General features: G+C 41.1%; 1 protein-coding gene across 1 annotated transcript; it reads left to right on the top strand.

Moving 5' to 3' along the window:
- The first annotated feature begins 5858 nt into the window (after window positions 1-5858).
- LOC147258389 (uncharacterized) lies at window positions 5859-14137 on the top strand. Its single transcript, XM_086207671.1, has 3 exons — window positions 5859-6174; window positions 6888-7525; window positions 11158-14137. The coding sequence occupies exons 2-3, from the start codon at window positions 6962-6964 to the stop codon at window positions 11743-11745; spliced, it is 1152 nt and encodes a 383-aa protein (XP_086063797.1). The 5' UTR covers window positions 5859-6174; window positions 6888-6961; the 3' UTR covers window positions 11746-14137.
- The last annotated feature ends 220 nt before the right edge of the window (window positions 14138-14357 follow it).

Below are 14357 nucleotides of genomic sequence, written 5' to 3'. Positions count from 1 at the left end.
ACATGACCTGCTTTGTTCCCTGATTGGTTGGCTGAGACACAGCCCCGCAGGACCAAAACAAACCCGTTGCTGCTTAAAGGACTGTCGGACATTCATGGTACATCTGATTTTTGGCTGACAATCCTGGAAAAATTGGTAAACGCTTTTTAAGGAAGACCGCATAATACCGATGGATTTGCTTTTAGTTTTTATAAGTCTGTATCTTGAATTTGTTTTACGTCGCGTCTATATTTTCCAGTTAGGCAGGTTATGCATGCTCAAGAACACACATTTGTAGCCTCATCAAAAATTAATGTAAATGAATACGGATGTTCCCTCACAGCAGTTGTCCAAAAATATCATTTGCACGTTTTAAATGCATAATTTATGTTGAGAAAAAGGTTTGTTTGACACAAAGTCCTCTGTGGGCCCCCAAGATGGAGGCTGTATGCAAAAGCAACCAGCAGCATATTTTGATACACGTGTACGGTATCCTCACCAACCAACCACATTCAAAGAACCATGTGAAGTTTGGAATTAAAACAACAGCAACACACTTTGTGATTAACCTGAAGGTCTTACAATCTAGATATGCATTTCCAATCCCAAACATAGTCACTTTGGAATATTGTGGAACACTCGCAACATCTTACATATTCATTTACTACTTTCTATAATGGGACTTTCGCGGTTAAGCAGCAAAAATTATTTCTCAGCAAATTGAGTGTACTCTTCCTGAATTGGGCTCCATCAATAACTTTGACTTGGCACGGCTAATCATTGTCACCATGTGTTCTCACCCTATCAACAGTCCAGCTTCTAGTATTCAGAGCGTCTGTCTATCGTACGAACAAACACAACAACACTATCTAAACAATTCTCTGTGGGGTCCCTGAAGGCAGCATCAGCATCCCTGACATTTCTCGCTCGCCTGCAATCACACAGGACACCGCATTAAAAAGTCTCTCTGTTTTAGCTCAGCATCATATCAGTTTATGAGTCTAAGGACAAAACGAAGCCATAGCTACAAACCTATTAAGTCCTTGATTTACCAAGTATCGCCCATATCTATTTATTTTTTTGCCACATGAAGAGTCCCACTGGCCAACTTCATTTTTTTTCCTCTTGGTGTGCAAAAATAAAACGCCACAACGTACAAAAGTATCACCAAACACAGAATTCAAGAAGAATTTAATATTCTGAACTGATTAAATATACATTGACTGTACATTTAACAGATAATAAAGCATCGTTAGCATCTATCATTTAATTGGTCATTCGATCGGTGATAAGATCACCTCTCTCTTTTATGTTATCGCTCTCTCACACACACGCACAAACACACACACACACACACACGCACAAAAAACACTGCCACCTACCGGTGAACTTGCATCACGTTCAAACCGGAGAAAAATACAATAGACGGGGGTTACAACACAACACCGAGCAAAGAGGCGCGGGGCGTCTTATCTCTGAGGACAAGTGGCTGTGTAGCAACCGAACAGTCCCTGGTTCAATCCTCACTTCCCCATCTCGAAGTGTCCTTGAGCAAAATGCTGTACCTGTAAGCTCCTGGTGAGTAGGTTGTAACCCTTGTTTGGCAGCCTCTAACTGTGAAGGAGGAGAAGAAACTTTTATTACTTTTAAGGTGGAAAAGCAGAGTAAAAAATGATTTGTTTTTCCTGTAGAACATAAATCAAAGATAAAGAGAAATTTCTTGATAAATTTGTTTGTAAGGACAGTGCCTTCATTATTAGATCTGTTTATGCTACCAACCTTATAATTTACTATTGCACCACTACCTCCATCAGCAGATATGACTCAGTACTCTAAACGACACTGTTTTGTGTTTTTAATTAGGGCTTTTCATTTCCATCAATGCTGTATTGTATTCTGCAAATTAGCTTGTCAAATATTTTAGTGGGAGCCAATTAAGTTGTCCCCTCTCTAAAATGCACTCAGCGATTAAGTTAGCTAGAAATTATACGACCTGAAAGGGTCAGGAGAGAGTGCGCTCCATAGGTAATAACTGACCACGTCTATTCATACCAGATTGTTATTCAGATAATATGTGAATGCAGATGAGCTAAGAATGGCAATTAGTGTAATTGCAATTTTTAAGTAAGATTATAATTCAGTCGCTGTGTCCTGCTTCTTTGGCACAGAAGAAATTAAAGCCCTCCCAAACACGATTGGTTGATATCACTCAGAATACAAAAGGAAACTAAAACACACAACAAACTCTTTCACAGTTCCTCAAGATTCAGCAACTCTTTTGGAGATGTATCCACAAAGTGTGCAAGTTAAAATGAGATGACACAAACACTACACTATGGTAGAGCAGTAAAAATAGACAAGAGCTGCTGCTGGGCTCTTGTGTTGCCCATTTCCTTAACTTATTTGCAGGTGTTTCAATTTTTCTGGTCTCACATTTACCCCATGACTATTAACACTGTCAAAATTCTCACCCTTGCCCCAGAGCTACTCACAGATAAACTGACCACTCACACAGAGTTCTAGTAGCCGACACATCTCTACATCAACTGTTCAGAGGAGACTTCGCCAATCAGGCCTTTATGATCAACGCAGTCCCACCCCCTATTCGTCAAAGAACGAGGTTTGGTCCCCCCGCGTCCACAGCCAGTGTTGAGGGTACCCCCTCTGCATTGCTTGACAACGTAGACGGCAAACCCAGCATCGTCAGATGATGACGAAAGGGAATTTTCTATGCAAACAAGACGGTGTCCCGGCGATAAAGGTCCCTAACCCTAATACTAACCTAAACCACTACCGTTACCCTAACCCTAACCCCAATAACACGAAATAAGCAAATATGACCAGAAAGAAGAGCAGGTTGTAAGACAGAGTCCTGCGTTGCTGATAGAAATGGATGACAACGTGGTTTAGACAACCACGAGAAAACCCAGGAAAAAAAAAAAAAACCTCAACGTTGGCTGGCAACTCAGTGGGGGGTACTCTCCACATCGACTCTGGACACCAGGGAGACTTGACCAAATGTTGTTCTTTGACAAATAGGATGTGAAACTGTATTGTTGTGGTCAAAGAGCTGCTAAGAAAACACTACTGAAGAAAAGCAACAAGCAGAAGAGATTTGTATGGGCAAAGAAACACAAGGACTGGACATTAAACCAAAGGGTGGCTACTTTGAATATTCTAAAAGATAAGATAAGATAGGATAAGTAAGATAGGATAAGATAAGTAAGATAGGATAAGATAGGTAAGATAGGATAAGATAAGTAAGATAGGATATGATAGGTAAGATAGGATAAGATAAGTAAGATAGGATAAGATAGGTAAGATAGGATAAGATAAGTAAGATAGGATAAGATAAGATAAGATAGGATAAGATAAGATAAAATAAGATAAGATAAACCTTTATTTGTACCTCAGTGGGGAAATTGGCACTGTTACAGCAGCAGAAACAGAGAAGTAGCAGCAAAAAAGTACAAGGGCAATGAATAGCAGAAACTGTAATAAACTACAATAAAACTAGAAAACACTATGATAAATTACAATAAACTGCAATAAATACTAGCAGCATAAGTGTTGGGCAGCATAAGCGTTGGAATTGCACAGCACTTAAGTATTGCACAAAATGTTAAATGTTACACATGAAAGATTGTCCAGGGTCTGGGGAGGTTACAGGGAGCAGTGACTGTTGTACAGTTTGACAGCTGCAGGTAGGAAGGACCTGCATAAGCCCTTCACTTAGGGTGAAGCTTGCCAGCTTCCATCGTTCTCCTCTCTCCCACCACATCACTGTGTCCAGGGGCCATCCCAGGACAGAGCTGGCCTTCTTAATCAGTTTGCCCAGTCTCTTCTTGTCTGCAGCTGCTGTGCACATTGAAACCTGACACTGACCCAAATTTAAGGTGCCTGCTATTATATATGTTGAATCAATATTGATTCAACCATCAGCTTAAAATCAGTGAGCATGTATTCTTTCGCTGATTCAAATGTTAAACAATGTTAAAATGCCCAACATCTCAACAGAACTTAAAAATTAGAAATTAAACATTTAAAAATCATGGAACTATAAGAAATCATATTTGAATTTCTGAAAATTACGATGGAAAACAAGCTCAAAGCGTCGAGATGTCTAGCTAAAGTTTTTCTGGCTAAGGACCCCCAGACCCAGACAGGTGCTGGCTGTGCACAAGATATATCGTTAACGATGCATAGAAGGAAGTGGGCAAAATAAAGTTTGTGGCAAGACAAGTTATGTTGTTGTTTTAGTTATTTTTACTGTTTTTGTTATTTTTATGGTTGTTGTTGTTGTTGTTGTTGTTGTTCTTCTTCTTCTTCTTCTACTTTATTGGCAGTTGGAAAACAACGATTAGGTGCATTACCGCCACCTTCTGAACTGGAATGTGAATCTGAACAATCGAAGCGAAGTAAAATCTGGTCAACTGGACATAAGTTTATCTTGAAGACGTTTCACCTCTCATCCGAGAGGCTTCTTCAGTTCTAGTGAAGAGTGTGGAAACTCCAGCTTATAAACCTATGTGGGAGTGGTCAGTGCTATAGTGGTGGAAACGACCCTCCCGAGACTCACCTGGCCTCCCCAAATGACAGTCGTTGTGAGGTGTGCAGGGAGGCCTGCACGGATCTCTACATAGGGGAAACCAAACAGCCCCTCAACAAGCGCATGGCCCAACATAGAAGAGCCAACTCTGGAGGACAGGACTCAGCGGTTTTCCTCCACCTCAAGGAGGAAAGCCACTCCTTCCAGGACGACCATGTCCAAATACTCGACAGAGAGGACAGATGGTTTGAAAGAGGAGTTAAAGAAGCCATCCACGTCAGGATAGAGAAACCATCTTTGAACAGAGGAGGTGGACTGCGACATTTCCTTTCACCTATTTACAACCAAGTCCTTTCAAAACTTCCCCAAAGAGCTCAGCTGAAAGACCCATGTAGAACGGCTGATGCCAGCACAGCCCATTAGCATCTGAGTGGTCGGTGAAACTCCCTAACGACCACCCCTGAAACTCCCTGACACCTCACAACGACTGTCATTTGGGGAGGCCAGGTGAGTCTCGGGAGGGTCGTTTCCACCACTATAGCACTGACCACTCCCACATAGGTTTATAAGCTGGAGTTTCCACACTCTTCACTAGAACTGAAGAAGCCTCTCGGATGAGAGGTGAAACGTCTTCAAGATAAACTTACGTCCAGTTGACCAGATTTTACTTCGCTTCGATCTACGATGACCTGGATGAATGAGAACCTACACAGACAATCTGAACAATCTTCCATCCATCCATCCATCCATTTTCTTTCACTTATTCCTGTTAAGCTGTCGCAGGGGGTGGAGCCTATCCCAGCATCTACAGGTGAGAGGCGGGGTTCACCCTGGACAGGTCACCAGTCCATCGCAGGGCCAACAAACAAAGACGAACAACCATTCACACTCACATTCACACCTATGGTCAATTTAGAGTATCCAATCAGACAAACAACCGTGAATCTGAACAATCTTAATTCTATAAAATAAATCAGAAGATCTTCAAAAATTGAAAAATTAAACCAAAAAAAAAAAAAAGGCCAAAATTCCTTTGTAGGATTTCCCTAATATTTGAGGAGAGCTGTTCTTTCTGTAGCAGCAAAATAAGTGTGGATCTTTGCCGGTGATAAAGTGGACATTGCTGAGTGACACGTTCCACGGTCTCCTGACTACTTTTGCAGTCACACAGACCATCAACATGCTAATTCATGACTGTCAGGGTGCTATTTAATCCTGTGAGACCCAGTCTCATTCTTGAGGTAATTTATTCTTCACGCTGGCTTCTGCAGGCCCAAAGATCAAACAGTCCTTGAACAATCTGTCTATGCTTAAATGAGACACTGACGCGCATTTTAATTACGTCGCGCATTTTGATGACGTTGTCTCCTGCAAGGCAAAAACAACAACAGTAGTCAGCTGTTCGGCAGCTAACTAGCCGTCCTTACTAAGTGCTACTCTGCTCAGTTTTTTAAAGTCTCGAATTCGTAGAATCGTATAAATTAATATGCTGCTTCTAACATATTCTTAAATGGTGAACCTACACCATTTTCCTCAGTTTATTTTCATCAGGTGTACTCTGAAAGTCTTTTGTCTTCTCTCTGCGCTAACAACAAGCTAGTTAGCGTTTTTATCTCACGACGGGAGGGAGCCTGTTCGACCTAAAGGTAACTTAACGACACGATAGCTGTCTCAAAAATAACGCATGAAAGTCTGATAGTCGTTGTGTAAAATATGTATAGAAGGTAAAAGTACTAAAGTGTTACCAAAGAACCTTTTGTCATTTTACAAGCGTGTCGTTTAAATATTCTGTAAATTAATTCCTTGGTGAAAGTCAGGCCATACTAGATGACATGTTTAACGTTTGACGTGCTAATGTTACATTGAAGTTATTGGGAAGTCAGTTTCCTCATGTACTTATAAATAAATGAGACGACGACCAAAATGTCGATCCTGCACGTAAGTGTTCAGTGCATTCCAATCTATTATAAGTAATCACGCTTTGGACAGTGTGATTAACAACTGTGATCAAATCATTCGAGCTAGACTGATATAAACACACACAGTCCAAATAATACAGGAGCAAGAAAAAACGAACCTCCTCTTGATCCCAAGACCAAAAAATATTCATTGTTTTGGTTTGTTAATTTTAGTATGTCAGTTTCATTTTTGTGGCGTGGTATGGGTATGCGTAGTGCTGACGCCCGGAGTGGCCAAAATATTAGGAACATCACTGCAAACTAAGATCTCAATAATTAAGTGTCAGAACATATTAACCATTTGCACTTACAGATAAAACACAGTGAAGAGCAAGGGGGCTATGTAACAGCATTAGAAAACGAAGTTCACATGTGACTTTTTTCTGTTCATTGTCTTTTAGCCTTCAACTGGAAAGAGTGATTTATGGCAAAGCTAGACCACAAGACCTCTCGGTGGAGATTCTGAACTCCACCAATGACCACCAACATTATATCTGCCTCTCTCATCATGTCACCTCGGAAAAGACCCCTGGTTCCTGTAAGCAGCCGGCGGAAAGCAGTTGACGACTACTTTCCCTTCAACTTCCTGCCAGTGGAGTGCCAGCTGCATGTCTTGTCTTTTCTGAATGAAGTAGATAAATGTAGCTGCGCTTTGGTGTGCCTGAGCTGGAGCTGCCTCATTCGCTCATGGAAGCTGTGGCGGGTGGCTGACTATTCCCGCCGTGGCGTCTTCCACCTGGGTCAAGAAGGGCTGCTTGTGTCCAATCGTGAGTTTGAGAGGTGGAAGTCATGGGTTCACCATTACACCCATCACCTCATATCCCGCCGGGCCAGCTTGCTCACACTCAAGGCCAGCTTTGACCTCGGAGATCGCTGCAACAATTGGGGTGACCTGCTGAGCCACCTGCTGGATAATGTCCACTGCAGAGACCTCAGTCACCTGGACCTTAACTGGACCTTTACACTTCTGGAGCCACTGGACCTCAGGGTCCACTCTAGCTCCAGCTCGCACCAGGACAGTATCACCAAGATGGACCAGGTAACTCTTCTTAATAGATAACATTTGGAATTCAAGTTTTTGCACCATGTTAACACAGCGAAGGGTGACATATCTAAACTTAAGCACCCAAGAGTTTACAGTGTGACCTCATGACTGCCCTGACGCTTGCTATTGTAAATGGATTTGGGAAAATCTGACAGTGAAATGAAACGAGGACGAAATCAGGAAAAAATATGAAAATATCACAAGAAGATAACAAGAAGACAGGTGACGAACAACATCGTCTGAAACTGGTGCTTTGCGATACAAGAATATAGGCAGTGCAGCGTTAAGGTATCAGCCAGAGTCATGTTGGCTTGGCTTGCTTGGAATATTTGCTACTAAGTTTATTGCTGTTTTGCATCACTTGAGGTATCCAGTGGGTTTTCCCTGTCACAGTGGATACATCATGGTATCTTGTCAGCCCCTAATACTAGAACATGTTTGCTCTTCCTTTCATCCACCAGTCTGTCCTCATCTTTCTCTGTTTATTGTCCATCCATTTTCAATCCAGTGTATCCGTTAAGGGTCACAGGGGGGTGGGGGCCGGGTCCTACCCCAGCTGACATTTAGCGAGAGGCAGGGTACACTCTGGAAGGGTTGCCAGTCTGTTGCAGAGCCATCAGGAACATTAGGGCCAGTGAGCATCTGTTTATTATGAATCAGCAAATACCATATTTTTAAAAAGGAAGAGGTCTTCGTCAAAATCTCCTATTTATAATGAATTTATGCAGTCTATGTTGTGAGTTGTATCCCCACAAAAAAAATCAATCTGGGAAAAACACAGAGAATCCATGTAATACATGTACAATTCTACAGTAAACTGACTGTAATCTACTCTTTTACCACTTCAAAAACAAAAATGATCCCACTACATAGACTTTCTCACGTGGTTCCTCCAGCTCTTGATCTCTCTGTCCTCGCTCGCTCCCTCTTTACTCTAATAATCACACGCAAACAAACATTCCAGCGTAACTCTAAATCAAAGCTTTAAACCTAAAAACCATGTGAATATTTAACAAAAAGTATATCAATACATGGCTTAGTCAATGGGTTTCATTCAGGAAATATTCTTACACACCACAGATGTTTTGTGGCCCCCAATAAAATAGTTTAGACAGGCAGCAAGTCTGGTGACATTTTATAACTCCTTGCTCATGACATCTATTGTTCCTCTTGTAAAGATTAAAGTATTTGCCAGTCTGGTGTAAACACAGTTACATGAAGCAGACAATTTATGTCAGGAGGTTTACAGACTTAAAAACATTTCTGAAATATAACTTTTGGGGTAATTGTATGCTCTAAATTGACTGTAGGTGTGACTGTGACTGTGAATGGTTGTCTGTCTCTGTGTGTTGGCCCTGTGATGGACTGGTGACCTGTCCAGGGTGAACCCCGCCTCTCGACCGAAGGCTGCTGGGATAGGCTCCAGCCCCCCACGCGACCCTTAACAGGATAAGTGGAAGAAAATGGATGGAACTTTTGGGGTTAAAAAAAAGTCCTGACCCGAGAAAAGATTTGTGCTTAAGAACATTTCATGAATGAGGCCCAGTGTGTGAGTGTGCTGCAATGACTGTGGGCTAAACAGAGGCTGCCTTCATGGGCATGATACTTCATGATCAGGGCTCTCAAGTTTTGAACAGATTTCAGAGTGAGATTCTGGTGGTGGCAGTGGGGGTTTGGTGGGGACGGTGGTCTTATCTGATAAATGACACAAATTCTTAAAAGCATATTTATTTTATTCTTAATGATGGTGTGTGTGTGTGTGTGTGTGTGTGTGTGTGTGATCAGTGTTTTTGGATAAAATATAAATGAATAGCCTAGGCCAGTGGTTTCACAATTCTGTTCTGTTTTAAAAAAACAAAAAAAAACATGGCGCAACTTTGTGGGTGTTACCCTGGAAATTTCTCTACATGAGAAATACAAGGTGTGGCATGGGAGCGTGTGAACGGACTGAAAGGCTTGTGTCTCATGGTCAGTGTGTGAGACGTGAGAGCCCTGTTCGTGATCCTTCAGGGAGCTCTCAAATCTCACACATTAGTAAAGAGATAATACCTGAGTTTTCTTAACATCAGTTTCATTCCCAGAAAGTAAAAGCGGAAATTTTATGAGTGTCTGTGTAGGTTGTGTTATCATCAGCAATAAATCATCAACATTGGGACCAGTTTTTGCTCCCCAGATGTTGTTATGCTGACTGTATCAGAATCCTGCCAGATCCAGCTGTTGGAAGGGTTTCTATGAACAAGGCCCCTTCCCCTGCCTAGGAATAATGGACGTTACATATGTAAGATTACATATTAAATATGTGTAGCATCTCATATATAATGTGTTGACGTAGGATAAGATATTAATTCATCCAGTTAAAAATTTTGATCGTGTAGGAACTGACGGTTTTGCATTGTCTTGTATCAGCATCGCTGATTGTCGTTCTTCTTTTGTTACTTTTTTAATATTAATTTGTCGTTCTGTTTTTCTTGACCTTCGTTAATGTAGAGATAAAACGGCAGTCAATCAATCTGATGGTCGTTCAACTGCAGTTGGGAACAAAGCACTCTATACTTTTCCGAGCTTGCTTAATTTTCTCTGGAGAAGTTTCTCTCATTTGTTGCAGGCTTTCTTACTTTGTCTATTGTTCTGTTTTTATAACTTACACTGCTAAAGCTTCAATGACTTTCCACCTGTCTTGTAGAAGTGTTGCCTTGTAAAAAAAAAGAAGAAGCTTTTTTTTTTTAATATTTCCTGTGCATTTCTCTATTATTTTTTTATCTGCATACTTTTGGATTTGGTCCTATCTTTAAGGTTTTTTTGAATGCTCTTTTTGGAGTTTATTCAATTCATTGTCTAATATCTTGTCAGAGAAGGAAATACATTAATAGATAAATTATTATTTAGCCTGTAATCTCAGCCTTTCATGCCTTCATCTCAATTTTAAATTTTCTTTCTTTGTTAGCTGGTTTATTTAAAATATTTGTGTTCAACCTCCAAAGAGCAGACCTAATGTTAGTCTACCTGTTAGTAAAAAAAAAACTACCTTCTTTATATTCAGATATTGGTTCGTAAATTACAATTATACTAAAATAATGGGTCCAGGTCCAACTTAACCAATTAGCAGAGCAGGGTTTATCTCCTGGTTCTGTTTCATAAATCCCAACATGTTGATATGTTTGAAGATCCACAGTGGAGAACACCTGCTCTGGTGTCCTAGGAATGCAGAACTGACACAGCACTCCTGTGGCCAGAAGTAGGAATTAAAAATTGAAAGGAAAAATTGAACCTTTACACAGATATCAACACACCCCAATAGTAGTTCCTAGTTTTTTTTATTACTGGGTAATGGTTAATTGATAACCATTCCTTAATAAGGGTTTCCCTCTGTTCTCTGTCCCATTTGCGCCACAAAAGATTAAATTGATTCATTATCAGTTTAGCTTTCTAACTGGACAGGTTAATGTCCCACAAGTGTGACTGACTTGGAGTCACACTGTAAAAGAAGTAAAGACGTTTTTACAGGTTTGCTCTACCTGCCATGATGGCATTGTAACTCTGGGAATTGTGTTCCCGCCTTTCCTGTTGTGCTTGTTCAACAAATGAATTTGCAGACATGTTTTGACCTGTTTGATTTGATTTGACAGGTAACCAGTTTCCAGGAGCTGCTGACCAAACTAACCCACAGCTGCCCACGCATCTCCAAGATGCGATTACACTTTGACTGGTCTGACGTGTCAGTGTCTCTGCTCACTCAGTTCCAGCAGCTCAGAGTCCTCGAGCTTAAATACTTCTGGGTCTTCAAAGGAGTGACTCCCTCTACCCTGCAGACCCTAACCAAATCCCTTCCTAACCTGAAGTCTCTGACTTTGCACATTCTGGTGCCGCTAAGGAACCTGGGCATATCCTACACTCTGGAGTCCCTCTCTTTGGAGTTTCTGGATGTGTCACCCAGCAGAGGCCTGGTCTTCTCATGTCTGAAGCTACCTGCCCTGCGTGAGCTCAGGGCTAAAAAGATTGTCCGTGGCATCACCTTGGACCGGCGCACCAGGCTTAGGATCCAGAGCCGATGGCCCTGTTTGTACAATGTCCTCCGGGAGGGAACACCAAAGCTCCAGGCACTCAATAATGAAAGGCTCCTGCCCACATGGAGAGAAGAGAGCTATGGGGAGCTGTCGGCCATCCTGGAGCAGTCCTGTTACTGTGTTCAGCATCTTGACAGCTGGCTTTGGTAGTCCACACACAGACTTACTGTACAGTGACGTATAAACTACCTGTGGTTGTTTCTTTAATAGAGGAGGAAGAGCAATAAATTGCTTTCATGCAGCAAACTTTTCATCCCAGCCTGAATGAGCTGTTTACTTACCCAGATGGACGTGAAATGGTGGATGATGAAAACTGAGACTTGAATGAAATGAAACGATGGAATGTTGTCACCCACATTTCAACAGAAAGCTGCTGTTGTGGTTGGAGGCTAACGACGAGATGACTCACAACTTGACTTTTATGTCCAGTGTCTTAAAAAAGCAAAGGTGCTTCGTGCTGATTGTTGTGTTTTTCTGGATTCCTTTCAAAAATTGAGTATTATGGCAGCAGTGTGATAATTTGAAAATCAGGCCAAAATATTGTAAGAAAAAAGAAATGCTTTGATGGCACGACAAAAGTCAATTTCAACATGGAGAGAAAATTGGCAAAGTATCTCCGCGTACATGTTGAAGTGTAAGAACTTAGCTAATTGCCCACTAGGGGGCAGCATATCGCTACACATGGTGCCACCCTGTAGTGTCCATTGCTACTGTTTAACTCAGTTTAGTAAGACCATAGCAAAAAGAAATCAGCTGTAACGGTACGTTTTTTTGCAGCTTTGACCTGATACCAAAACATAAAGTCTTAAATCATAACTATTTGTCAGCTTGAAATATTTAAGCTTTTTTTTTTTTTTTCTTACCCAAAGTACTTCATCAAAATACTGAATTTTGAGCTTAGATCTGTGGACTCTGTTCAGAAGCATTGTCCACCAGCTGTCCATGTACTCCGTTGTTTGACACAAATCTGTAATGTACTGTAAGTTCAATTTATTAGTTTGGTCATTGATTGAACTCAGAATTCTTCATGCTCAGATACATAATCACCAGTGGACTGGCCAGACTGTACAGGAAATGACTTATTAATGGAGGCCTCTGCTACAGAAATGTAACCTGATGTGTGTTGCACAGATTGAACCATCTTGGACTTTGATCCTTCTCAACTGTTTTGAAAAGTGCAGGCACTCTCAACAAACTCTTGGCAGAAGACTGGATGAACCATCTCTCTCACCATCTGCTAACTTCAACTGAAGGTTTGGGAAAAACCTGTTTTCCATCATCAAAAGCCTTCAGCGAGCCTCCTTGTAGAGACACACCATTTCAAACATATCTGATACCCCCGAAGCTCCGATGATAACCTCGTCTGATTGTCATTTTTGAACAAACATGGGGTTCGCAGTCGTGAACCTAAATGTAAAGTTAATACTGATTGATCTGGTTGACTCTAGCTCAGCCACAAGTGCGTAGCTGCAAACCTGGCAAGATGGTTTCTCAAGTGACCTTGTGAATGTCCAGCTGCCTCCTAACGTAAACAAAAGTGTAAATTGAAATTATATTTATTGTATTATAAGAGACGATACAATACGTTTTATGCAAATAACGCTATCATGTATTTAATTTGTGGTGATCCAGAAAAATAGAACTAAAAATACAACCACCATTGGCAATGAAGTCATTGATTGGCTCAAAAAGGCTATCCCAAACAGAACAAGGACTAGGTTGTCTTGAGTTCCAGATTCTTCCAGCTGGTCGTGAGATGCTTGGCAGCCTGCGCTGAGCTGGTGCGGTGAGAATGGCTACAGGAGCACAGATCAATCATGGTTCATCCGGTGATGGATATGTTCGCACCAAACATAGTTTTCCTCGAGTGCCCCTTGCCTGATGAGTCATTGTTAATGTGTAAATTGTCTGGGAATTTGATCATGTGTTTCTCTGAAAGCAAACAGAGCTATATAAATTATTGTGTGGGGTTTCAGAACATTTAAATTGCCTTTTGAAATGTATTAACTGTTCCAAATTGGAGAGTTTCTCTACATTCCGTGGCTGTCGCAGACGCTTACTGTTGCTCTAATTCCTGCAATGAGTGACCAAATTCTAGCTGTGCTCCATGTTTTTGATTGTCTTCTATATTGTAAGTGAAGTTTGTGAAATTTATTTTCATTCCTTTCTTGTGAGTCTCAACTGTTTGCCGGTGAGAGCTGAGAAACAGAATCTGTTTTTTGTTTTTTTTTGCAGTTCTCTTCCTTATCAGTAGAGGTTGCTATTGTCAAAGGTTTGCATTTGAAAACATCTCCCCTGAAAGTCTTACATCTGCACTGGACTACCATTTTCTTCTGAAGGACGGAATCATTTCATGTGTGCTCAAAGGTGTGTGTGTGAGGTTTGTTTGTAATTGAACTTTGTTTCATCGTATTTAGGTATGTCTTAAGAAATTATGTTGGACAATAAATTCTCAATAAATAAATTGTAAGTTTAAGAGTATTTTATGACATTAACATGAATATAACATAAGTAAGTAAATAAGGTTTATAATTTTCAACAATATTCAGAGTTAGACATTAGAAATGAATTTCAAAAATAACTAAATAAGATTACACCCCCCCCCCCCCCACCCCACCCCACCCCAAATATTGGCAACAGTCACATTTATTGTGACAGGCCTTATAGTGTCCATTCAGTGTTGGGTGTCTTTCATAATTGAATGTGTGTGGGGGTGTTTGTGTGTGTGCGTGTGCGTGTGCGCGCGTGTGTGTGTGGGGGGG

The sequence above is a fragment of the Aulostomus chinensis genome, chromosome 7 (assembly GCF_037954235.1).
Source record: "Aulostomus chinensis isolate RoL2024-O1b breed Wild chromosome 7, RoL_Achi_v1.0, whole genome shotgun sequence".
Taxonomy (NCBI): Eukaryota; Metazoa; Chordata; class Actinopteri; order Syngnathiformes; family Aulostomidae; genus Aulostomus; species Aulostomus chinensis.
Note: the sequence above shows the minus strand (reverse complement) of the source record. Positions and strands in the feature narration are given on the sequence as shown.

Bases quoted from the DNA above. Each gene is read 5' to 3' on its own strand.
- LOC147258389 (XM_086207671.1), top strand. From the start codon at position 6,962: ATGACCACCAACATTATATCTGCCTCTCTCATCATGTCACCTCGGAAA. The intron at 7,526-11,157 runs GTAACTCTTCTT...TTGATTTGACAG, and splicing joins GTATCACCAAGATGGACCAG to GTAACCAGTTTCCAGGAGCT.